At 44.1% G+C, this 26,843-nt stretch overlaps 1 protein-coding gene across 6 annotated transcripts in view; it reads left to right on the top strand.

Moving 5' to 3' along the window:
- The window catches only part of TBC1D1 (TBC1 domain family member 1), a 217,238-nt gene that overhangs the window by 59,823 nt on the left and 130,572 nt on the right, over positions 1-26,843 (top strand). For 2 of the 6 annotated variants that reach the window (XM_070264003.1, XM_070264004.1), the window contains exon 1: positions 12,968-13,133. The exons of 3 other annotated variants lie outside the window; for them this stretch is intronic. In XM_070264003.1, coding sequence (XP_070120104.1) covers positions 13,104-13,133 — 30 coding nt within the window. In that variant the 5' untranslated portion in view covers positions 12,968-13,103. Of the gene's footprint in view, positions 1-12,677; positions 13,134-26,843 lie in introns of those variants that run through there. One more of the 6 variants, XM_023638237.2, reaches the window with a different exon arrangement.

Genomic DNA, 26,843 nt, shown 5'->3' with positions numbered 1-26,843 from the left:
TGTGCAATAGATATTTATTAAGTGACTGAATGAATTAGTGGATACTTCAATGGCTTAAGTTCACTGCTATGCACATGGTGGGCCAGAGTTGGATACCTGAAACCACCAACTATGTATACTATATATCAACTATGAATTGAAACTATAAAGCAGCATTTCTTGGTCCAGAGGGACTGTGTGCATCTTTCTTGGATTTGGCCAGCCTGTGGCCCTTGCACTACGATGTCACATTTGGAGAGGAGGAGCAGGGTGATGTGACTCTTGTAAGGAAACTGCATCCTAGGAAGCTCACTGACTCATCCAACCCAAGAATCAGGTTCTCTTTAAGCTTTGGCAAGGGCCATACCCTAGCCAACAGAATTTCCTGAGCACTGGGAGGTTGGGGTCCTCCAGACCATCAGCCAGGCCAGCTTTTCTCAGGGAGGACCACTGCTCCTGTCTCCCTAACACCCAGCAGCCCAGCCCCTGCTTTATCCTGGGTTCAGGGCAGGTCTGGCTTTCCAGCCCCCAGCGTGGCCTCCTTCTTGTTAGCCTTGAGAAGGGCCCTGCTGCCTCAGACCCAGAGAGAACTTGCTTCCTTTCCTTTCCTTCCTCTCTCATTCATTTGATTATTCATTAGAAGTTGCTGCTATTTCAAGCCCACTCCATCCAGTTTAGCTGGGGTTGGCCCAGCCCCCAGCCCCACGAGAGATGCAGAACTTCCCTGACAAAGCCTGCTGTTCACTGGAAGCTGGGGGCTGTCTCCAGAACCTCTCTTGACTAGACTAGATCCCTGATATCTTAGAGCACAAGGCCCTGTGTTTATAGCAGTTGGGACCACTTGCTTTCCTGACATTGCAGAGAGAGCCTCACGTTTACCTGGGCATGACCTTAGGCAACTTACTCTACCTTTCTGAACCTCAGCTTCTTCGTCTGCAAAACAGAATAAGTAATACCTTGCAGCGGAGTTTTGAGATAATAATTAGGGGCTAGTAGTAAAGTGGTTACGTTGACAGGATGCTTGGGCTGGAATCCTGGTTCTGCCCCTTCAGTCTGAAATAGGCTAATTCTGGTCTCTACCTCGCACATTGTAAAGGCTTAGAACAATGCCTGACCCCATAATGAGTGCCTTCCAGAAGTTTGCTGGATTTAGCAGTGTCTGGTAGGTAGTGAGCGCTCAATACACAGTATGTTCTATTACTATTAGAATATTTGGGCTGCTATAACAAAACACCATAGACCAACTGGCTTATAAACAACAGAAACTTATTTCTTACAGTTCTGGAGGCTGGGAAGTCTGAGATCAAGGTGCTGGCAGATTCGTTGCCTGGTGAGAGCTTGGTTCCTAGTTCATAGATGTCTGTCTTCTCACTGTATCCTCACATGCTGGAAGTGGGGAAAGATCTCTCTGGGCTCTCTTTTATAAGGGCACTCATCCCATTCGTGGGGGTTCTATTCTCATGACCTTATCACCTCCCAAAGGCCCTACCTTGAAGTATCATCACATTGGGGATGAAATTTCAGCATATGAACTTTGGGAGGACACAAACATTTAGTCTATAGCATTCTGCTCCTGGCTCCCCAAAATTCATGTCTTTCTCACGTGCGAGATGCATTCATGACATCCCAACAGCCCCCAAAGTCTTGACTTGTTCCAGCATCAACTCAAATGTCTAAAGTCCAAAGTCTCATCTAAATATCATCTCAACCAGACACAGTGAGATTTGAGATGTGATTCATCCTGAGACAAATTCCTCTTTAGCTGTGAAACTGTGAAATCAAACAAATTATGTGCTTCCAAAATACAGTGGTGGGACAGGCATAGGATAGACATTCCCACTCCAAAAAAACTCCAAACTTCAAGGCAAACTCCATGAGATCTTAAGGCTTGAGAATAATCCTCCTTGGCTTGATTCTCTGATTCTCTGCCCTCCAGGCCCTCTGGAGCAGGGGTCCCACCTTCTGGACACACTGGGACAGAAGTCCTGTCCCTGCACTGCAGCTTTGTAGGGCAGGAGTTGGTCCCCCAAGGCGCTGGGAGGCCCTCTCCCTAAGCCTTTGGGGTTGTTATGAAGATTAATGAGACAAGATATGAAAATACCTGGCATGCAATAAGTGCTCAATGGATATGGTTTCCTTCCTTCCTGACCCTTGATCTTGGAGGAGGGCTGGCTCAGACAGGAGGCAGGTGACTCCTGCCACTGAGTCACAGGCATTCATTCTTGCAATCTTCTCCCCTGAGGTAAGGAACCAACTCTAGGTTTCTGGAAGAGTTCTAAGAGCTTTGGTGCCCTTGTGACATGACTGAGATTGGTGAGCAGGTATGTTTAGTTTGGCCTTGACCCTGAGCTAAGGCTGCCAGCCACGGACCCATCCTGGGCATTTAATTTAACACATACCTCGTAGAGTTCCCAAGGGAAGCTTGGAAGGGGCCTGGGAGATCATGAGTCTAACCTCTGAAATTTACAAGCTGGAAACCGGTCCAGAGATGCAACATGAGCTGCCTGAGATCACACAGCCAGTCCTGGGCAGGTAGAAGCTAGCGGCACGCACCTGGACGCCTACCCCATGTTCCTCCTGGGCTGCTTCTGAAGATGTGCTGCCTCCACAGAAAGACAGACCTCAAAGGGCTGGGTGCGCTCAGCTGGACCACTTTAGATGAATCCAGACCCTCCTCTGAAAGCTGATTTATCTTCACCTTGCCCAGAGCACACCCTCTGTCATGTCTGAAAAATTCCAGGTGAGGAGAGCAGTGCTTCAGACCTCCCACTTACAAGCACTTGAAAAATCGAAGGAGATTCCAGCACAAAGGGAAAAGAAGAGCCATTTCCTTCTTACATATTCTCAGCCCTTACATCTCCTGTCTACGCCAACAGAAGTTCTTTTCCTTTATGTGCCTTCTCCAGGTATATAGAGACCAGGATGCAGATGAGGTTTATTTTATAACCTGTGCAATCCTTTGCTAAGCAGCAAACCCAGAGAGACCTCTCATCTTAAAGGTTTTAAAGGGGCATTTACCTAGGAACACAGCACTTAACTCTTAGCTTCTGGAACGTGTGCTTGTTCTGTGTACCTGAAAATTGTGCTGAGCGTATCCTGGCACACTCCTCTTGGTGATATGTGAGTGTACATGGCTTGGGGGACTTTTTGTAGGAATCTCAGGCTACAGCGAGGAAACACATGAATTGCTTTGCACAACTGTGCAGATGTGCATGGGGGCTCTGTATCGGGCACAAGTAACCAACACAGAAGAGTCACTGTTCAGTTTTCTAGGTGCTTGCTGTGCGATTCTGATCCAAAATACCAAAGTACATAATTTAGGTTTTGAAAAGGGTGAGAACATTGACAGAGAGTTTCTGTTGTATTTAAAACCTGACGATTTTTTTTAAACTTAATTTTTTAGAGTAGTTTTAGGTTCACAGAAAAATTGAGGAGAAGGTATAGAGATTTCCCATACACCTGGCCCCCACACATAAATAGCCTCTCCATTATCCACATCTCCCATCAGAGTGATACATTTGTTATAATTGTGAACCTCCATTGACCATCGTTATCATACAAAGTCCATAGTTCACATTAGGATTCACTCTTGGTGTTGTACATTCCGTGGGTTTGGACAACTGTCTAATGACATGTAGCCATCATTATAGTATCATACAAAGTATTTTCACTGCCCGAAAAATCCTCTGTGCTCTGTCTGTTCATCCCTTCCTTCCCACTCTCAACTCCTGATAACCACTGATCTTTCTACTGTCTCCATAGTTTTGCCTTTTCCAGAATGTCACGTAGTTGGAATCATACAGTATGTATGTAGCCTTTTCAGATTGGCTTCTTTCACTTCGTAATATGCATTAAAAGTTCCTCCATGTCTTTTCATGGCTTGATCACTCATTTCTTTTTAGCACTGAATACTGTTGTCTGGATGTACTACAGTTTGTTTATCCATTCACCTACTAAAGGACATCTGGTTCCTTCCAAGTTTTGACAATTATGAATAAAGCTGCTACAAACATTCATGGGCAGATTTTTGTGTGGACATAAGTTTTCAACTCCTTTGGGTAAATACCAAGGAGTGTGATTGCTGGATTCAAACTTGACCATTTTAAAGAACTAGATGAAGATGAACAAATGGAAATTGTTTTAGAAGTGGGAAATCACTCTAATCAAAGGTAAACTAAATGACCTTTTTTTTTTTAAAAAAAGTAAATTATGATTTACAATGAAAGAAGGAGAAAATGCAAGTTTTGGTGAGATTTTTATTCACCACTAGATTTGATTAGGAAATAGGAATTGATGTTTTTCAGTCTAATTTTTTAGGAGAAACATAACTTTCAATTGAGAAAAAAAGTTATTTTTTGGTGAAATTGGTGCTGTGCAAAGTGGTGTTTTAATGTTTCCATGATGAATTATAATAAAAATGTCTGAGTTTAAAGCTGAGCATCTATGTTGAGTTGTAATGCAGGGTGAGGATGTCAAAAATCTTTCTTTTTTCCCAGTAATTTTATTGAGATCATAATGGTTTATAACATTGTGTAATTTCGGGTGTTATTATTTATCAATTTCTGAATAGACTTCATTGTGTTCACCACCAGTAGTCTAATTTTTATCCATCACCGTACATATGTGCCCCTTTACCCCTTTGCCCGTCCCCTAAACCCCCTTCTCCTCTGGTAACCACTAATCTATTCTCTTTATCTATGTATTTGTTATCTTCCACATATGAGTGAAATCAGGCAGTATTTGTCTTTCTTTGTCTGGCTGCTTTCGCTTAACATTATACCCTCAAGCTCCATCTGTGTTGTTGCAAATGGGATGATTTTGTCCTTTTTTATGGTTGAGTAGTGTTTCATTGTATATATATACCACTTCTTCTTTATCCATTCATCTATAGAGGGGCACTTGGGTTGCTTCCACATCTTGGCCATTGTGAATAAAGCTGCAATGAACATAGGGGTACATAAAACTCTTTGGATCGTTGATTTCAAGTTTTTTGGATAAATACCCGGTAGTGGGATAGCTGGATCGTATGGTATTTCTATTTTTAAGTTTTTGAGAACTCTCCATACTGTTTTTAAAAATCTTTTGACTCTAAATTTTCACTGTGTTTTCTTTTATGAGCTCATTGCCACTGGGTTTTTCCATGAATTTGAAACATGTGTGCACAGTAATTTGGAAAGATTGTTTGTTTAAACTTTATAGACTGAGCTAAAAATAGAAAAACTCTGTTTCTATTTTTGGAATGTCTTACCAGCTAAAAAGTGAGCATGGTTACTGTACATGTTAAGCAAAATACTGAGAAGGGAACAGATATTTAAACAGCAAAATATATTAATTTAGCTGGCTTAGAAATGTCATAAGCATTTCAATGAATTGATTATTATTTTTAATGAAGAGATAACTTCGTGTCACAAAGTAAATGTCTGTTTTCACAAGAGTGCTGAGTGCAGAGAGAAAAAAGGCATCCTGAAATTGGAGTGAACTTTAGCTTGAGGGAGTTTGTTACTGTCTGGGTCCCTCTTGAGTTATAAGTTCAATGGCTCCCCTTTTACACTGCACAGTCTTCTTAGTATTGCTAATTGGGCTGCAGTCAGCTTTTAATTTTGTAAGGCTTTTGGATAAAAGTAGTGAGCGTGGCTGGAGCCACTAAAAATATTCTTATTAAATCTGTTTGCCGTTATTCTGGCCAACAAGAAAACTACACCTGGACGCACAAAATCAAAACATAAAATTGGAGACCTTAATTTCAACGTTGACATGATCTATTAAAGTCGAATGTTCTTTAGCTAATCACCTGAATTTATTGTCTACCTCCAAATAAGTCTTCACCAAATTTATCCTTCCACTTTCCCACTGTACTTTCACTCATTCACTGATTTATTGAGCACCATTTGCTCTGAAGCTGGTCTTTGAATACTCAGTCTTGCCACTCACAGACTCCCTTTTGAATTTAGCACGATTTAAAACGTGAGTACATGTGAGTGCTTGAGACAAAGCAAAAGATGGAGACTGGTAAGGAGCGACAGGGTGTGTGGGGAAGAGAAAGGGAGAGTAGTAGTTTGAGTGAGCAGTATCCTTTTCTTAGGGAAGAATTTCTGAACTGTCTGAAAGTGTGAGAGGCTAGTAATGCTTGTGCACGCCAAGTCTCTGCCCAGGTAGAACGATAGGAATTTACCAGAGATACCTGGGTGATTCACGGTGTGGCTTATAGCATGACAGTAACAAATGGAGCACAGTCCTACTGCTAGACATAGCAACTCATAAAAAGGGAGAGGAAAATATTGAGAGATGTTGGGGGTGGGGGGACCCTCCCATCCCGGAATTAGTTTTGGCTAACATGTAATCTCCTCTTTGAACTCAACTGTTTGTCCTGTCTATAAACCCAGCCATGAATTTGAGACCTCCAGCCCATCACTTCTGTTTCATTTCTACATTTATAACATATCATACTGTATTAGCCAGGGTTCTCCAGAGAAACAGAACCAACAGGATATATTAGAGTGTTGGCCTTAAACAAATAGACAGCCAGTTATTTCTCCAGCAAAAATGGGTTTATTTAGGATCAACAAAGAATTGCAATTTGGGATCTGCAACCATGGTAAGCCACTTGCAAGTCAACAAGGGGAGGAGAGACCGTTTCATAGAGGGGAAAGGAAGTTGGGAGCCCTATCGTGAACAAAGAGTCCGTTGGAGGAAGTGAGAGCTCGAAGGATAGTGGCTTTTCCTTGGCTGAGGTGTGACAGTCTCTCATTGGCTGAGCTCTTGCAGGGCAGGAAGAGGAAGTCTTTCTTCTTCCTGTTGGGCTTACCATCCTCTAAAGAGCCTGAGAGCTCCCCCTTCTGGCCTCCTGACTCCATTTTCCCCCCTTCCCCAAGGCCCCAGTACATTGTTGTATATCCTAGTTGTAAGTCATTCTAGTTCTTCTATGTGAGCTGCCACCACAGCATGGCAACTGGCAGGTGGTGTGGTTCTGCAACCACTAAAGCTGTGAACACTGAACTTTAACCACTAGGCCATCAGGGCTGACTCCTAACTCCATTTTTTTTCTTTTTTTTTTGCTGAGGAAGATTCACCCTCAGCTAACATCTGTTGCCAATCTTCCTCTTTTTTTGCTTGAGGAAGATTAGCCCTAAGCTAACACCTGTGCCAGTCTTCCTCTACTTTGTTTGTGGGTCGCTGCCACAGGATGGCTGATGAGTGGTGTAGGTCCACACCTGGGATCCGAACCCAGGCATCCAGGCTGCTGAAGTGGAGTGGGCTGAACTTAATCACTACACCACTGGGCCGGCCCAAGCATCTCTAAAAGTCTTGATGTCTTCCAACCAAGAAGCTGGTTCCTCCTTTGGAGCCTGAAGTTATCTTTCCTCCGTCTGAGAACTCCGTGGGGCTTCACCTGGGCCTTTCCCATGGCAGTCTTCATTTACTTTTCCCTGCCTGACCTTCCCTTGAGGTCAGGCTTCAGTTCTGATCACCTTTGCTATTCCTTGCAAGGACACGTGTTGCTTGACACAATAGATGTACATTGTGTAATAGGTGAATATTCTCGAACTGAATAAATTCCTGATCAGTTGCTGTGGTATTGTGATTTATAATAAGAAATATATATTTGGTCTTTGCTCCCTTCCTGGCACAGAGCTCCTAAAACCTGTGGAATTTCCTGTGAGAACAGCAATAAAGGTGTCTTTTGTAATGTTAATGAGATGACTTTTGGAAAGCCTCTGGGTCACTCAAGGATGGAGGTTGGTTGCCAGGGGAACCAACCCTGTGATTACAGGGTTGAAACTTTCAGTCCCACCCTCTGACCTCTGGGGAGGGGATAGAGGCTGGAGATTGAGTTCAATCACCAACGGCCAATCATATAATCAATCATGCCTATGTAATGAAGCCTCCCTAAAAACCCAAATGGCAGCGTTCAGAGGTTGGTGAGCACGTGGAGATGCGGGGAGAGTGGTGCTCCCAGAGAGCGTAGAAGCTCCGTGCCCTTTCCCCATCCCTTGCCCTATGCATCTCTTCCATCTGGCTGTTTCTGAGTTATATAGCCTTTTATGATAAACTGGTAATCTAGTAAAACAAATGTTTCTCTAAGTTCTGTGAGCCGCTCTAGCAAATTAATCGAACCCAAGGAGGGGTTTGTGAGAATCTGCGATCTCTAGCCGGCTGGTCAGAACCACAGGTGACAACCTGGACTTGTGATTGGCATCTGAAGTGGGGTGTGGGGACAGTGTTGTAGGACTGAGCCCTTACCCTGTGGGATCTGATTCTGTCTCCATGTAGATAGTGTCAGAATTGAGTTGAATTGTAGGACGCCCCACTGGTGTCCTGGAATTGCTTGATGGGGGGTGGAAAAACACACATTGTAATTGCTGTCAGAATGGTAGTTGCCAAGTACCAGGTGGTTCTGATTCACTTGAAACCAAGCTGACTTTCCTTGTCAAGTTGGTATTACAATGGCTCTATTTTTAACCATGTCTTGTGATGGGGAGGAACAAGCTGGCAGAGTGGGCTCATGCTTTTGCCTGCCTCCAGCCTCCCTGCCCTCCACATCTGAGTTGATGGAGAGCAGCCTGTCTGGCATCTTCTCCTGAACTCTCAGGAGGTTTTTCTGTCTTTGCCCCTTGCTCCTGCTCAAAGGAAGAACTTGGCAGAAGAGTAGGGCAGGAATGTCCAGGTTTATTTGGGGGGTTATGATCAGGCTTCGTAGGGAAGCAACGCTTCCAGTTCCTAGGTTTTCCCCTCTCTTTTCAAGACCACCCTTAATGTCTCGGGGAAACTGAGATGGTGAGAGATTAAATCATCCTTTTAAAGTTACTTAGACAGCAGTCTTGGATTTTCTGTAGATCCTATTTGTTTAGATCTTGGCAGTCCTATTTGGATAGCCTATCGCTCTCCACAGAGCAACCATATCTTTTTTTTTTTCCTTTAAATAAGGGATCTAGAACTATGGACGTGGTTCTCAATCCTGACTGACAATCAGAATCACCTGTTAAAGTACACGTCCCACCCCCCACCCCCCCCCCCGCCCCCAACACTTTTCCAAGCTTTAAGTAAACCCAGAAGTCAACACCAATAATGACCTATCTTGCTTAATTCACTCAGCTGTCACATTTTGCTTGTCTGGGTGGGGTTTTAATAACTGAGCATGCATTCTCCAACAGTTCATTCATTCCTTATTGTCTCACACTTGGGCCTCTTCACACATTTATGTGACCCGCCTGCCCTTGGAGGTTTCTGAGAATACAACCTTGCCCCACAGCAGCCAAATCATCTGCCCTCCTTCCCCACCTACCCCCACTTGGTACCACGGGTAACTCTGATAGACAATCAGGGCTGGGAACCATCAGCATCTTTGAGCAATGACAATTCTGTCTGTAGAGGTTCTCAATTCTGGCTGAAAGAGAATCACCAGGGAGCTGTTAAAAATTATCAGTGCTTTTTTTTAGATTCCACATGTAAGTGAAATCATACGGTATTTGTCTTTGCTGACTTATTTCACTTAGCACAATACCCTATAGGTTAAACCATGTTGTTGAAGATGGCAGGATTTTCTTTTTCATGGCTCAGTAATATTCTGTTGTGTGTCTATATATATACACACACACACACACACCAGATCTTCTTTATCCATTCACCTATTGATAGAAACTTAGGTTGCTTCCAAATCTTGGCTATTATAAATAACGCTGCAGTGAACATAGGGGTGCATATATCTTTTTGAATTAATGTTTTTGTCTTCTTCAGATACATACCCAGAAGTGGTACTGCTAGATTGTATGGTAGTTCTATTTTTAATTTTTTGAGGAAACTCCATACTGTTTTTATGGTATGTCAACTATACTTTAATTAAAAAACAATTACCAATGCTTGGTCTACATACAGTCCTTCCCTAGGGGAATATACAGTTTCTTGGGGAAGGATACCTTTTCAGATGGGAGGGGGCGTAGTATTTTAAGGAAAATTGTTTTATTTGAGTGAGAGATCAGTGAGATCGTCTGAGGTAAACAGTCCCTTTGATGGAAGTCGAGATTATAACAGAATTTCCTTGTGCAGTGTAACTGGCAAGCTACATGTTGAGAGTGAATTAAAATAAGAACTTTCAGGTCTATTTCTTAAAAGATTTGGTGTTAGACCTCCACACGTTACTGTCCATCAAGTCTGCCCATTGGAAAGGCCCATATGTTCCCATGAAATGATTCTGCCCAGGCCTGGATCAGGCAGAGAGACCTGGAGCAGAGGGAGACCTCTGTGAGTCTAAAAGATATGCAAGCTTTAGGTAAGTTCAGATCCGGGTCAGCGTGAGCCTCCACCCTGATGTGTATGTATGGAGAATTGGATCCAGGTTTAAACAGTGAAGTCTTGATGTCCCTATTTCACCTGCCCACACACTTTTTCTTTGCAACTATTACACTTAGGATTTGGTCTGACTTTAATTTTTTTTGCAAGAAGTGCAATTTTTATTCTCCAAAGTTTAATGTAATTTCTTTTTTGCTTCCCACCTTGTGCCCTAGTGGCAAAAAATGTATCTCAGACAGTTAGAGGTAATGCAAGTTTCTGTAGTCAATTTTGGGTTCCTCTCATCCTTTCCCCAGAGTTGCTTCTATGTTCTGGGCATTTTCGTAGAGCTTTAGTCTGGGGATTGGAGTAATGGAGTATGTGATGTTTGTCATCAGCCCAGCTTGTCCCTCCTGGTCCTCAGCTGCCCATCCACATTATGTTGCTGTCCCAGAGCTCTCCAGGTCTCTCTCTAGCTGAAATAGTTCACACTATCACAAAGACTCAGGACAATTTTAGCTGTTCTCTCAAGGGGCTGTTTGGTCAGTAACTTATTTTAAGACCAATGTCGTGAATCTCATATACTAGTGCATCTCAAACTTTAATGTGCATACCAGCCACTTGGAATCATGGTAAAATGAAGGTTCTGACTCAGTAGGTCTGGATTAGGGCAGGGCCTGGGATTCTGCATTTTTTCCTTCTTCTCCCTAAAGCCCCCTGGTACATAGTTGTATATTCTAGTTGTGAGTGCCTCTGGTTGTGCTATGTGGGACGCTGCCTCAGCATGGCCTGACAAAGTGGTGCCATGTCGGCGCCCAGAATCCGAACCAGTGAAACCCTGGGCTGCAGAAGCGGAGTGCACAAACGTAACCACTCGACCCCAGTGCTGGCCCCGGATTCTGTATTTATAACAAATTGCCAGGTGATGCTGAGGCAGCTGGTCCACAGACCATAGTCTAGGGAGCAAGGTTGTAGGGGCCAGAAGGGCTCTGATTTTAATGGAGCTCTCAGCCTCTCTCTCTTCCATTTGCTTGGGGAAGTGATGTGGCAACAGGGAAAGATTTGGTTAAATGGCTGCAAGGGCACTCTCATTTGCCACCTCTTAATTTCTTTAGGGAACATCACTGGTTAAAAGAGTGAAAGAATAGCACTTCCCTAAGATGTTCCTAAGGTGCTTTTTAATTACCCAGGTAGGCTCTGTGAGAATGATAGCCCTCTTGACCTTCCCCATGCCTTTATCACTTATCTCATTCCCATGCACCTTATTGGGAAGGAGAAAAAAAAGGGATGATACCCCCTTCCTCTTGATCCTCTCCTCTTGGTATTCATGCCCTTGTGTAATCCCCTCGCCTTGAAAGCAGACTAGACTTATTCCCTTGACTTTAAAGAATAGGATACAGAAGTCTTAGGATGTCACTTTGGAGATTAGTTTATGAAACGACTGACGTCCTTCTTGGACACGTACTCTTTCTTGGATCACTTGTGGTGGGGGATTAAAGCTGCCATTTTGTGAGCAGCCCTATGGAGAGGACCACATGATGCAGCAAGAAACTGAGGCCTTGAGTCCAAAAGCCTGTAAGAAACTGGATCCTGGGAACAACTATGTGAGTGAGCTTGAAAGTGGATCCCTCAGTCCCAGTCCAGTCTTGAGATGAATGCATCTCCAGCTGACAGCTTGAGTGCAAGCTCAAGAGAGACCTTGAGCCAGAGGCACCCAGCTAAGATGCTCCTGGATTTCTGACCCACAGAAACTGTTGTTTCAAGCTTCTCAGTTTTGGGGTGATTTGTTATGCAGCAATAGATAACTAATATATCCACCTAACTCAGATGCCAGGCATTTGGGGAACCTCATTAAAATGTCATACTGGCCTATCATGAAGATAATGCACAATTAATGTGACAAAAGGAAAGCAAAGCAAAATTCTTGGGCTAGGGTGGCTATCTGGCCTGAGGAACTCAGTGAGCGGCTTAGCATGACGCCTATATTTACACATTGGCTCTTAGACCTTTGGTCTTTTTTTTTTCAGCCTGGAACTCTTGGGTGTCTGAGCTTGAAACTCAGCCTAACCTTTGTAGCTATAAACTGACTCCACTGTTTTATCATCTTGCCTTGGGAAAGAAGAAAACTGTGGTGAAAACAACATTTCTCACGTTGCTGAAACCTCCAGGCTGGCAGGAGCTGATAGTTCGTTTCCTCCGCCCCTTTTCTAGTCTCAATAGCTGAGTTTCCTGACTCCCAGAAAACCACCTTTGATTACATAAAGGTATTAGGGCCTGGGGAAACACTAGTCCTTTTGTTACCAGCAATCTCGAGCTCTTAGGAAGAAACGCTGTGGGGGTGGGGGTAACCCCTGGAAAGTTGGGCGGGCTTTGTGTTCGCTCCATCGCGGGGGCTTTTATCCGACCTCAGAGAGCGGGATGCCTAGCTTTCCGAAAGTTGTGCGAAACGAAGCCCAGAGGCCCAGAAAGCCGCGTCGCGGGGTAGCAGGGCTTGGGCTCCTCCTCCCGGAGCTGCGCAACCAGGAGCATCCCGGAGGAGGGCGACCCCCGCACGTCCCAACTTCCCGCCGCTAGCCGAGCGTGGGGTGGGGGGCGGGGTTGGCGGCGCTCCCTCCCGCTCCCCCGTCCCCTCCCCCGCGCTCTCCCCACCCACTTCCCTTTCTCCGCCGGGCAGCCCAGCGGGCGCGACCTCTGCGGGCAGTGACGAGCGGGGAGGAGCCCGCCGCTGCCGCCGCCGCGGGGGGAGCCATGACCCGGCCCCGCCGCACCCCGAGCCCGCCCCCGGCTGCCCGCAGCCCCATGGGCCGGCGGCGGGAGTGAGCGGGAGCGGCGGGCGAGGAGCCGCCGCCCGGCCCGCGATGTCACCATTGTTCAGCTGGGTGGCCAAGGTAGGCGGCGGCGGACCGGCGCCCGTTCCGGTGGCGGGGGCCCCGGGAGCCGGCGGCCCGGGGCGCGGTTCGGGGGAGCTTTGTAACCGTCGGGCCATGGGGGGCCGGAGCGCGGGGAGCGCCCGCGGCGGGGGGCGCCCCGCAGCCCAGGGACCGCGGCCGTGGAGCGCCGGCCCGGCCCGCGTCGTTTACCAGGTGGCTCTCATTCATTAGTCCTTCTGCCCGGTGGGGCGACGGGCGAGTGGTGTCACGCCCATTTCACAGGTGGGGAGAGTGAGGCTCGACGCCGGCACGGTGAGCCTCTCGGGCCCCCCTCCCTCCCCACGCGCCGTGGGTTCACCGCTTGGCGTCTCCCCGGTGTGGGGAGCTTGGGTGTCATCCACTTTGCTACAGCTTTGTGCCTGGGATAGTGCTCCGAGGATGCCAGAAGGCTGATCTTGTTGCACTTCGAGGGAGTCTGTCTCTTGTTTTTAACTCCTCGGTTTCAGAGGGCGGGTTTTGAGGTCTGATTTTTAAATGTAAGTTTTTTACTTTCTATTAAAGTTTTATTTTCAGAACATCGGCGCCTTCAGAATAACTGAGCGTTACAGATCCAGGCCAATTTGACTATTGCTAAAGTGAAGAGACTAGAGTAGATTTCTGGAGTTCCCATCAGCTTGAGAGCGCGGTGATAGAATGATACCCTGCCAGAGCACCAGGTGTTTGCGGGTTTTCCGTGATGCATCCCTCGTCGCCTTTAAGGCCGGCCCGTCAGAAAGGCATCCTTCTCGAACCCCACAGGCTCCCTCCCTTTGCCAGCCCCTTAGCAGGACTTACTCCTGGCGTATGGCAGGTTGAGGAATAAACTCATTGAGAGAATCTGTTAGCCATTCTGTGACTCTTTACAAATAATAATTAGGTGGTTGTTACATCTCTAGTTAGGATGCAGTGCTTTTAGAGTGTTGTTTTTATAAACACCTGCTTATGAGACAGTTAAGGCTTTGCCTATCATTTAAGAGAAAAGAAAATGGAGACACAGAAACCAGATAACATTAGTTGTTAGGCACTATATTGTATTCCATCTCCGATTCCTCATCAGAATCCTCACTTCCTGAAACACAGCTAGTGGTAAAATGAAATGACTTTCAAAAGAGTTTAGAGTCTTTATAAAGTGGTTTTGTACTGAAGAAAAATTGATAATGCCCAGATTTTCTGGGTTAAAGTGATAAGCTAATTGGCTTTTATAAATAATGCTAAAACTTTAAAGTGATGTTATGTAGTTTGAAAAGTGACTCAGAGTGTGTTGTCTTATTATATTTTACTTATTCTAGGTTGAGAATTTGAGTCTACTTCTATATTTTGTACTTTTATTCTGTAAGGCCAAAGGGAGAAAAAACAAATGGAGTTTTTTCTTCCAAAATCAGAAGTAAATCCCAAAAAAACTTATTGCCAGTACTATTTTATAGTTTTACTTACTTTACTAAAACCTATTTAATAAGATGCTTTTCACCAGAGAAGTGAGATGGACTTTTGTTTACGTTGACCTGGGGAGGTGACAATGAAAATACCAGACCACAGCCTTATTTCCAAAAAAACATCAAGGACTTCTATAAGGATTGTCAGCCTTCTCTGGCAGTATTTTTGAAAAGTTCATGTAAGTGAACAGTATGTTGATAACTTGATCCAAATTCTGAATCATGTTATTTCAAAGTTGTTTAAACTGCAGAACAACAAAACTATGAAAGGTTTTGAAACAAAGTTATCAGTTGTCAGCATAATTTTTAAAAATGTAGTTATTTTCTATTTCATTTCTTCTAGGTGTGGTGCTATTATAAACTGCATCCTGAAATTGATTTTTATAGACAATGTTATTCTATGAGAGCTTTTAAGAAGTTTTTTTTTTTTAAGGTTTTATTTTTCCTTGTTCTCTCCAAAGTCCCCAGGTACATAGTTGTATGTTTTTAGTTGTGGGTCCTTGTAGTTGTGGCATGTGGGACGCCGCTTCAGCGTGGCTCAAGGTGCCGTGTCTGCGCCCAGGATCCGAACCAGCGAAACCCTGGGCTGCTGAAGCGCAGCGCACGAACTTAACCACTCGGCCACAGGGCTGGCCCCTGTGAGAGCTTTTAGAATATGAAGTTATTCTTTGAAAGTTCATTTCTTGGGGTTATAGATTACAAGAGTAACTTTCTATGGAACCTTTCTGGTTTTCAGTTAAGAGACAAGTCATTAACGCTCTTTGAATTATAGACTAAGAAATGTTTTAAATGCAGAAACAAGAGGCACAGATAATACACGCAATGTGCATAATCCCGAAGTACATTTATATTTGATTTTAGAATGACCCTTCAAGGACACACAGATGCATACGAGCACACGCCTCTCACAGACACTTGCATGTCTAATTTCGTTTCTCTTTTGACCTTTGCAGACTGCAGCTCAACACCTGATAGGGAAGGAGAAGGGGGAGTGGGCATTGCTTGATGCAGATGGATCCCTGAACACGACTTTGTTTTTGGGGATGTGTTAATATTGTACGAATATTGAATGTGTAGAGTACACAATTTCGTGATGTAAACAGGGAAGAACTTTTTCAAAGAGATCATCTGTTTAAAAAAAGAAAAAAATTAACATTCACTTTTTAAAGATTGGGTGTGACCTGGACCATTAAGGCAGGTCTGTATTGTATTGCACACAGGGCGAGGTTTTATACAGGTGTGATTTCTTGGTTAGCCTTTCATCGGGGACACTTGAGTTTTTACATGGATAATCAATAAAAAACTTCCTTAAGCTTTGTGGTTTTCATACTAAACCCACAGATGTCCCCAACAACTTGGCAGTTTGAGTATTTCTGTGGATTGTTTCTATGCCTCCATGTATCTGTTAGTGAAGACAGGCTGCTGGAGAACTGCCGGGTAGGTTTCTGAATTTACTTGGATTTGTACATGCCTGTAAAGATGATGGCTAAGATTATTGCTAGTCTCTCAAATTAGTAGATTTTAAATGTATCTATCAGTTTATCAGATAAAATGGAAAATGGGACCTAACTGTACCCAAATTAGCTGTGTTTTCAAGTTCGAATGAAGTTTCCTATAGTTTATGCCTTGTTTTAAGTTATTTTCCACTGCTTATGTGTTTCTTCAGCAGATGTTTATCAGGTGCCTTCTGAGTACCAGGCACTGTTATGCCCTGGAGGAGATAGTTCACTTTGCACAACAGGTTTATCCTTTAAAAAATGTGTACAGTGAAGCTTTCTAAGCCAAGTATTTAAAAATGCATTAGGGAAGGAATCCTTTTGTAAAAGGAGTAATCACTAATTAATATTTTATGTAAAACCAGGTTTTTCATGTTTTGCCCTTGCTTAAAACATAGGTAGGTTTATAGCCATTATTTATTCAACAAGTCATTTAACACATGTGTTCAACACAGATATTTATTGAGCACCTACTGCATGCCAGGTGCTGTTTGAGGAGCTGGAGCTTTACTGTGAATAGGTAGACCAAGTCTCTGTTTTCATGGAGCGCAAATTCTAGGCAAGAGAGACGACAGCAAAGCGGGAAGCAAATGGATGAACGAGGTAATTTCAGATGGTAGTAAGTGCTAGGAAGAAAAGGAAATACGGTGGTTTGGTAGAGACTCACTGGGGGCTGGGGTGGCATTTTGTCTGAGTGGTAAGAGTGTGCTAAACATGTTCCAGGCAGAGGGAACAGCAGGGACCTGGAGGTGGCACCCGGTGAGTGTGTTAAAGCAGCAGGAAAAAGGCAGGTGTGACTGGAGTACAGTGAGCTGGTGCGGAGAGGTGGGCCCGGAGCTGGGGAGGGGTAACCTGGGCCAGGCTGTTAAGGGCTCTGTAGGCACAGGATGGGGTTTGGGTTTGCTTTTAAGTGCGGTGAGAAGTCATTAGAGTGCATGAAAGAGAGGAGGGACGTCAGCTGATGTCTATGTTGGGTGGAAGCAGAGAAGACCACTTAGGAGGCTGTTGTGGTTCAGGCAGGAGGTGAAAGTGGTAGCTTGGACTTCAGTAGTAAGGAAGGAACACAGTGGATATGTAATTGTTCTTTATCTTCTAAAATGATGTGGCCCAGCAGCTTTGCTCTCTTGTTTGTCTGAGATGGTCCCTAATCGCTTCTTGTATGTTGAGTACAACTGCAATTTGTCCTTTGGCTGGCTGCTCTTAACCATGGCTCTCAGGCATGATGTGTCCTGACGCTGGGCTTGTTTGTTTACCTTTGAGGTTTCCTGCAGACTGGATCAGCCCACTTTGGGTGCCGCTGACCAGTTGGACTTGCTCTTCTGTTTCCCAGCACACAGCAGCCTTCCTATATGGTGTGACCCTGGCTGTAGCTAGTATTCAGGCAGCAGTCCTGATGTCTTGCTTAAAGTCGGTCTGATGTTGGTTTGTCCCTGAGGTGTGTCCTAGGTTAATGTGATGCATTATTTAAAAATATGTATAAAAATTTTTTATGTAGACTTATATTACTTTTAATTAGTGGATGGTTGAGTTTAATAAGGAGGGAAGAACTTTTCGTGGTCAAACCATTCCTTGAATTTGAAAAATTTGCTGCCTCTGCTAAGCCAAGCTGGTGTAGCCCAGACTATAGTTTCAGCAGAACCCCGGTCGGGCATTTTTGTCTGGTCGTGGCAGCAGCCTCACTTTGGGTTGTGGGAGCTCTGGTTGCTTAAAGTGACAATAATTTGGGCACAGGTTGGTTTCACTAAGAGAGAATGGAAAAAAGCAGGGATGGAAACCCCACCTCATCCACAACAGGACTCTGAGCCGGAGCAGGTCTCATGATGAGACAAAAGCAAATTACAGTTTGTTCCACTACACAGATTCCCTAAACCCTTCTTAGCCTGTATGTGCCTCTGCCCTGGTTTTCCATTTCTGACTATCTAAACCCTTCTCATCCTTCACCCCTTCCCTGAAGCATCTCTGATGACTCACTCATTCATTCCTTCATTCATTTGTTCAATGATAAACAGGATAGAAAAGAACCCCTGAGGCGTTTCCTCTGGCAGGGGAGGATCGACCGCTAGCCAGCTGGGCTGTGCCATGGTAGAGCAGGGAAGGGCAGAATGTGCCAGGTGGTCAGAGTAGCATGTGCAAAGGCCTGGCGGCACGTTGTAGAAACCTCCATCACGGGCTTGTATTCAGGCTGACAGGAGAATCTGCTGTAGGGGATAGTGGAGGGTGAGACTGGACAGATGAGCTGGGGCCAGGATGCATGGCATACAGAGCCCTTCAGAGGAGCTAGCATTTTATTCTGGGGCACTGGTAACCCCTGGGGAACCAAAGCTGATCTTTTCCTGAACTGTTGTAGCCGCATGGTCCATTCTGCGTCATGTCTTGTGTTGCAGATGTTTGAATATTTTATCTCCTCTGTTAGCCTGTAAACTCTATGAAAATGGGGATGGTGTTGTCATATATACCAGTGCGTACAAATCACGTGGGCGTCTTGTTAAAATGTAGTTCTGCTTTAGTGGGTCTGGAATGGAACCCAAGATTCTGTATTTCCAGCAAGAATCCCAGGTGATGATGCTGATGCTGCTGGTCTGGGGACCACACTTTGATTAGTAAGTTTCTCAATGTAGGTATTTTCTGTTACACTTTACCATTAGACATAGGAGTTGCTCATATTTTGGGGAACAAATACCATGATTGCAGATTTGTCGCTTGTATCCTTTGGGAAGATAATAGTGGGAAGAGTGTCCCATGAAATAAAACTTAAAAAAAACAGCAATAACCTTGAAACTGAGTGTCTGGGGAACGGAAGTGGAAGGAAGACTTGGCACTGCATATTCTTGCACCTTTTAAAAAATTTGAGCTTTTTGTGTATTAACTACTCAGTTTATTGAATTTAAAAAGTACTTTGGCCTTTCCTATTTTTCTGTGTATTTAACTTTGCAGCCAAAACCATTAGTATATTAAAATAGACTAGCAAGCAGATTATTATTGAAAAATAGACTCAAATTGCCCCTCTTCCATTTCCTTTTTTTCTTTTGGAGACTATCTTTTAGAGCAGTTTTAGGTTCACAGCAAAATTGAAGGGAAGGTACAGAGATTTCCCGTGTGCTCCCTGTTCCCACACATGCATAGCCTCCCCCATTATCAGTGTCCCCAACCAGAGCGGTACATTTGTTACAGCTAATGAAACTACACTGACACAGCACCCTCACCTGAAGTCCATAGCTTACGTTGCTCTTCTCTCTTGGTGGTGTACATTCTGTGGCTTTGGACAAATGTATAATGGCATGTATCCACCACTAATTATCATACGGAGGAGTTTCACTGCCCTCAAAATCTCTGTGCTCATTCATCCTTTCCTCCTCCTAACTCCTGGCAACCACTGATCTTTGTAATCTTACCTTTTCTAGGATGTCATATAGTTGAATCATAAAGTATATATCCTTTTCTGATTGGCTTCTTTCACTTAGTAATGTGCATTTAAATTTCTTTTGTCTTTTCATGACTCAACAACTAATTTCTTTTTAGAGCTGAATAATATTCCATCATCTGGATATACCACATTTTATGTATCACCTACTGAAGGACATCTTAGTTGCTTCCAAGTTTTGGCAATTATGAAGAAAGTTGCTATAAACATCTGTGTGCAGTTTTTTGTGTGGACATAAGTTTTTGGTTTCTTTGGCTAAATAGCAAGGAGCATGGTTGCTGGATTGTATAGTAAGAGTATGTCTAGTTTTGTAAGAAACGCTTAAAAGTCTTCGAAATTGGCTGTACTGTTTGCATCCCCACTAGCAGGAATGAGAGTTCCTGATGCTCCACATCTTTGCCACTGTTTGGTGTTGTCAGTGTTCCAGATTGTGACCATTCTAATAAGTGTGTAATGGTATTTCATTGTTGCTTTAAGTTGCGTTTCCCTAATGACTTGATGGGGAACGTATCCTCCTTTCTTTTGATTGTTAACTTTTAAGGAGTAGAAGTAATAAATCAGTTCTTCTGAATTTTGTTTCATAATACATGGTAGTATTCAGGAACATCTCTAAAAGAGAAAAACAACATCGTATGTTTATCTTTGTGAATCTAAATTTATCCCTAACTTTTTCATTATTTCTGATTATCTCAGATTTTGCTGTTGGAATAGTGATGAATCAGCAGTCTACACTAATGTGTTAGATTTATAAAAAAGATGTAATAGAAGAATTTCCTTAGTTTTCATGCACTTTGGTACTTTTTCTGCGAATTACTTTTATATCTGTCATGTTGTAATGGGATTAGACTCGCAGGCTTTGTTCACTTTTGGTTGAGCTTGCCTAAGGTAGCTTTGCTGAGCCTGTTTTCTCACCTATTAAATTAACTTAGTAATATATTCTGTATTTATTTGTCTATAGATCTATTTTAAGTTGAATAATGTCAAAATCTGCTTAGGAAATTGTGAAGATCATCTGCAAATGTAAACCATTTAAACCAGGTTTGAGGTGGCAGTTTAAGGCTGTGGTTTGTGCGTTTGTGGTGGGAGGCACTGTGGATCCAGAGAAGGGTAGGGCGTGGCCCAGCCCTCGACCGCCTGCAGTCTCCTTGGAGAGGGGTGCCTGTGAAGGTAATTTAGTGCAGTAATACAGATGTATGCCAGGGAGGCACTCAGCTGGGGATCCAAGGAGACGTTTTAGAGGAAGTGAGGTCTGAGCCCAGTGTTGAAAGTTGTAGAACATTGACGTGGTGGCTTCTGACAGAGAAGTTAGAAGTTTCCTACCATGTTTCGGAATTATTCAGGGTTGCTTTCCAACCCTGTTTGCCTTGTTTTTGAGACTAGTGATTTTAGCCTTGGGGAAGGCATACCACGTTAAGTAAATTACCCAGACATAGGGACACTGAGGATTAAGAGCGAGCCTTTGCTTCCATCCCAGCTCACTTTAGGGCTTGCACACGCTTATCAGTAATTGGGGCCAGTGTGGTGCGCATTCTGGTGTAACCAGATTGTAATCTTTAATGCAATTCCATTGGTTCTTTTCTACATGAGGAAACTGAGACCCAGACAATAAAGTAACTTAATTTGAACAAGCTCACACAGCTAGTTTGTGGCAGAACTTAAACCCAAAGCCTTGGACCCCAGGGTTTTGCGTACCTTGTTTGGGTTCCCCTGCTGATTTGTTTGTGCTTTGTCTCTAAAGTATTTTACTAAAATCAAAGCATGCACACCTATCAAACAATATATTAGATTTCAGACTACTTGTATTCGTGTATTTCAGAGTAGGTCTATGTGCCTGCAAAGAAACGGGCAACGAATGGAGGCACGACGTCGAGCAGTTTTGGGGGTGGAGATCCTCTGACGTGTGAAGGTGTCATAAACGCTGGAGAGCCTGGGAGGCCTGAGCAGTTGTGTGTACTGTGTGCAGGGAGAAACTAGGGCCTGAGTATTTGGAGAGAGTGGAAGTTGCCAAAGTCAGGGTGGTGACACAGCTCCCTGGTATTGGGCTTCAGTGACCTGCTGATTCACTTAATGCTCCCATTTCCAGGAGATGGGGTTGGTGTGTATAATGTATCTCTGCTCCTCTAAAAAGGGAGGTGGTTTGCTCAGAGAAACATCACTTGCGAAGCAGATTTAACAGGAGGGAAAATTACATTATCATTAATACCACCATGGAAAGGAAGAGATGATTTTTGTTTTTTTTGAGCACTTAATGTGTGCCGGGCGTTGTGTTGGGAGTAGTCAACTTCCATAATTTATTTAATTCTTGAGATAATTGTGGAGGTAGTGGTATATTATTCCCTTCCTTTTTTTTTTTTTTTTTGGAAAGGAGCATGAAGAAACTGAAGTTCAGAGAGGGGGAGGTAACTTGTCCTAGCTATTAAGATAAAAGCTTGAATTGTCCGGCTCTAAATTCATGTTCTATCTGTTGTATCTTTGCTATCTCTCTGATAAAGGGTTTACAACACATGTTCAGGATTTGAAACAAGGGTGGTCAGAACTTAAAAAACTTGTCCCACCAAGAAATTGAATTTTTTTTCTCCCTTAGGTGAGAGGTATAAAATGTGTAACTTAGCTGCTTTTAAAAATAGGTGTATGAAGGGCCGGCCCAGTGGCATAGTGGTTAGGTTCGTGCACTCTGCTTCAGTGGCCTGGCGTTTGCATGTTTGGATCCCAGGAGGGGACCTAGCACCACTCGTCAAGCCACACCGTGGCCGCATCTCACATAAAGTAGAGGAAGATTGGCACAGATGTTAGTGACAATCTTCCTCAAGCAAAAAAGAGGAATATTGGCAAGAGATGTTAGCTCAGGGCCAATCTTCCTCACACACACACAAATAGGTGTATGAGATTGAAGCGAAGTGGAACTAATATTTTTTAAATGCCTGGATTTCATGGTGTTCTCAGGGAGGGAAGAAAACAGGAAATACACTGGTAGGAAGATTGAAGATAGGTCAAGACTGGGGGGAGGTTAGGGGCAATTAAATGATAGAGTGAAAGAGGTCAGTTTTCAGTTTTCTTGTTCACTTGAGTTGTGAGCTTTCGAGAGTTATCACTTGTCTGATATTCTTTTCAAAGTACCATGGAGCCGTGTTTCATAGTTATTCAGCTTCTCTGGCAAGTTCTCTGTGTGTTAAGAGTCTATTTTGAATAGGCTCTCCAGAGAATCCTACCATAGTGGACATTTTCTCCGGCCTGTGACAGTACACAGACAGGAAGTTAAAGGCTTGAATTGGACGCCTTGGTTTGCCCTGCGTTTGCTGTTGACCTTGGCTGGATGCCTCGGGAGTGATGATCATCGCCCTGCTGCAGGTCGTCCTGTTTGGGCGTCAAATGAGATGATGTAAGTGAGCGTAAACTGTCGAGTACTCTTTAAGATGAGCTTGTCGAGGCAATGGGGTAGATGTAACCATTTATTTCCACTAAGTTTCCTGTCCTCTACTTCAAGTTTTACTTCCCTGGGCCTCATTCCCTGATCCATTAAATGAGGGCACTGTGTTGAATGATCACTGTGATTGTTCTCAATTTGGAATCTGTGTCTTTCTTACTGCAAGTCAGGCCAGTCATCTTAGATCATACACCTCCAGTAAGGAAGAGAGGGCCCCTGGAGCCATTGATCTGGATTGCCTCTCCATCTGTCACCTGTAGAGGTATGACCTTAGACAAGTCACGTCTCTCTAAGCATGAATGTGTTCATCCACAAAATGGCAACAATAGCCATCTTCCAAGCTGTTGAGGATTTATCCACATGACGTGTTTAGAACAATGCTTGGCTCAGATTAAGCACTTAATAAGGGTGAGCCATCACCATCGTCATCATTGAATTTAGGGGTGGAGAAGACCTCTGCAGTTGCTTTTTTCTGTTCCCTCTTTTTAAAGATGAAAAAATTGAGTCCTCCGGAGGGGAGGTGGCTTTCTCAAAGTCACAGCTAAGATTAAAACAAGGTGTCCTGACTCTTAGTCCAGAGCTCTTTGTATCACCCAGTACTCACCCCGATATTTAGATTCTTTCTGTTGTTTTATCACATTCTGCATGAATTAAACATAAGCCGTGGCTCTGTAGGACAGAACAGGAGCAAAATGCTTCCATCAGGCCACAAGTAATTTAGATCAGATAAGGGAAAAATAGGGCAGAGAGAGTTACAAAAGCCTCTGCCACCAGCAGCCTGTGTGACCTTGCCGAGGGTCACATCTCTGCCTTGATTTCCCCTTCCCTAAGATAGAAATAGGGCAGGGCTCCTCAACCGTCTCTGAGGTCCTTTTCCTCTCTCAGAATACCGGGAAGAATTTCTTCCCTGCTCAGCCTGTTGAACTCCAGGAAATGGTGTGCCAGCCAAAGATGTAGGTTCTCCAACTTTGGAAAACTTTAAAAATAGGAAGGAAGTTTATTTGTTTAGCAGAGTTCATAATTGTAGGCTCGCCGAAAGCGGAGAATCAGGCAACTGGTATTTTGCGGAAGTTCTTTTTACAGGGTGGACCCAAAGGAAATCAGTCATAAGGTGAAAATAAACTGTCAGGTCTCTGAGACAATATTTGCCTAGATTCATTTACACAGTTCTATTTTGATGGTCTCAGTTGTCTAGGCTTTTCGTTTTTTAATACATGTAAGTTTCCAAACTTAAAATATTAGAGATTTAATTGTAAAATTTGACTTCAGAAACACAAACCAAAAGCCTGCTTATAAGTAATGAATTTGTGGCCTCTTGCACATTGATTATTAATAAATGTATAATGGGCATGAAGTATTGTTAATACTTTTACTGTGGTCAAAACCTTATATTTCCAGAAACAGCCATATTACTGAGTTTCTAGGTGAATAGAAGGGATTCTCTTCCCATATTTGAAAATATATAAAGGTAATACATACAAATTTATATGACATTGGCATTTCAGTAAAGGCAGCCCTTTGAGCCTGTACCACCCGCTTTTAGTGTAGCTGAAGGAACATCCCGGTTTGGTTTTCTCAATTCTGTGGTGTTTAAACTAGCTGAGGTTGTGATCTCTGGATTTCCCCCCCCAGGTAAGGAGCTCAGCGTGCTAGAACACCAGAGCACACAATTCTGTGTTAACTGTTTAGCGGTTACCACACCATTTAGGGGAGTCCTGTGGTATTTCCAGGCATTGTTGGCTGAGTAATCCAGCTTCTCCAAGCGCAGTGTCAATCACAACATATTAGTTGTACACCTTCTCTGTGCCAGACATGTGGGACACAGATGCCAGAATGAGAAAGACATGATTCCCGCCCTCGTGGAGGGGAAGGCAGGCGTGTGCGAGGGTGCCTACGTGGTAGTCCTGCAGTAAAGCAGGCTGGAGGAGCTCCAAGACCTTTGGGTACACAGAGGTGACAGTTTTCCAAATGCAGTAAGTCCCACTTGACGTCTCACTGTTGATTTAATCAGGGATAGTCAGGGCCGATTCTACACTGTTAACTTAAATGTCATCCTTCTCAAAAACATTGTTTTCAGTTCGGGAGCCAGAGATGTGGTTTGGATGTGGGTGTTAAGAGAGGTCAGTAGTGTCCTGGAGCTCTTCTCTCTGCAGGTTTGGGGGCTCTTTGGATCTAATAGGTTTTTGCTTTAATCCTGATTGAATAAACAGGCAGTGGGGCCTACCTGGCTCCTCTTTGGTGGGGAGAAGGTAACTGCTCTCCAGCCCTTCACACAGACCCCAGGATGGGCACCAAAGCCCTTCGTAGCCACATGGCACTAGCCATTAAACTTGAAAGTGCAAACCTAGTAGGTCTGGTGAGTCTAAGAGAAATCCCCCCAAGTCACTGGAAATGTGGGCACTGTCTGCTCTTCTTGTTTTTTAAAAAATTTGAGGGCTTAGAGGTTTAGTCTAATGAGGAAATTTCAAACCAAGGACTATATTTCATCCCAATTAAAAGCAAATCATGGGGACCTAGTGTGGTCTCTGAGTGAGGAGGTCTGGCTCTGACCAGCGCGGCTCTGTGACCAGATGCCGTCAGTCCAGCCCTCTGAGGCCTTGTTTCCTGATAAAATGAATAGGTTGAATTGAGTGGTTTGAGGGTCCCATCTAGGGGGTGAGAAAGAACGTTTGGATGGAAGCAGCTGCATGAGCAAAGGCATCATGGTGGAAATGCAGATGAGCAGAAGCCCAGATATGTTTGAGTGATGCCTTCCCGGGTTGGCGAATGGGGAACTGGGCCCCAGCGTGGAGGGCTTGCAAGGTTGGCCCTGGGGTGTTGGTGTTTAGGTAGCTTGCAGAGGAACTCTAGGTTTCTGAGTGGGAGGCTGACGCCACCGGATCATATCAGGCTGTCGGTGGAGAGTAGGATGGGTGAACATACATACTGGGAGAAGCCAGAGGTAGGGCCTCAGGCCATGGCTGGGGTGGGTGTGGATGGGAGGGGTGGGTGTGGATGGGAGGGGTGGGGGTGGGGGGTCCTTACCGTGGTCTGGCGGAGTTAAGTGCAGGCCTAGACCAGTGCTTGAGGTTTTGAGTTCTTAGAGAGAATGTACACTCCGATGGCAGATGGATAGATGGAGAAAGGAGGGAGAAGAATAGAGGCCACTTTCCAGCTTTCGAAACTAGTTACCTGGAAGGCATTTGGGAAACAAGTAAGGAGAGAGACCTGTTTTAGGGCAAAGAGAATGAGCTTGATTTGACTTTTAGGGTCAAGGTGCCTGAAGTCTGGGTGATTTCTCAAAGAGTTGTTTGGAAATTTGAGTCAAGTTTGGGAAAGAATTCAGAGCTAAAGATGTAGATTAGGAAATTATCTTTGCTGGCTCTGGGGGAGTGGATGAGTTCCCTGGAAAGAAACAGAGTAGAGAGAAAAGCAGAATACTTATAAAGAGTCTTCCTCAAGATGTCTGTGAAATGGAAGTACATTTTACTAAATAGATTCTGAAGGAGGTAATTGCTTTAGTAAGATTTCCTTATACCATTCCTCCCCTTAGGGCTTAACTTTATTTTTTTCCACTTGTAAATCAAGATGAAATCTCACTTTTGAAAATGTCATTAGGATTCAGGGACTACAGTTCTCACTTGGTAGGTGGAATTCTTGTTCCTTGATTGTGGAATCAGTGGAGGGTAGATCAAAGTTGAGTTTCGGCGAGTTGCTGAAGCTTCTCGACACACATTAGCCATTCCCTTGGCATGGGAAAACAGCGCTTTGAATACATTCCCAGCGGCAGCTCTTGGCAGCTGTAGCCAGTCTTTATCTCGTCAGCCTTGGTTTCAGTGTTGGTTCTCTAGGAATGTTCCTGATTGTAGAATATGTGGTCTTGTGAAGATGAAGTCAGCACTTTTCCCTCCCCCTACACCACGCCACACCACACCA

This window comes from Equus caballus, chromosome 3 (assembly GCF_041296265.1).
Source record: "Equus caballus isolate H_3958 breed thoroughbred chromosome 3, TB-T2T, whole genome shotgun sequence".
Taxonomy (NCBI): domain Eukaryota; kingdom Metazoa; phylum Chordata; class Mammalia; order Perissodactyla; family Equidae; genus Equus; species Equus caballus.
Note: the sequence above shows the minus strand (reverse complement) of the source record. Positions and strands in the feature narration are given on the sequence as shown.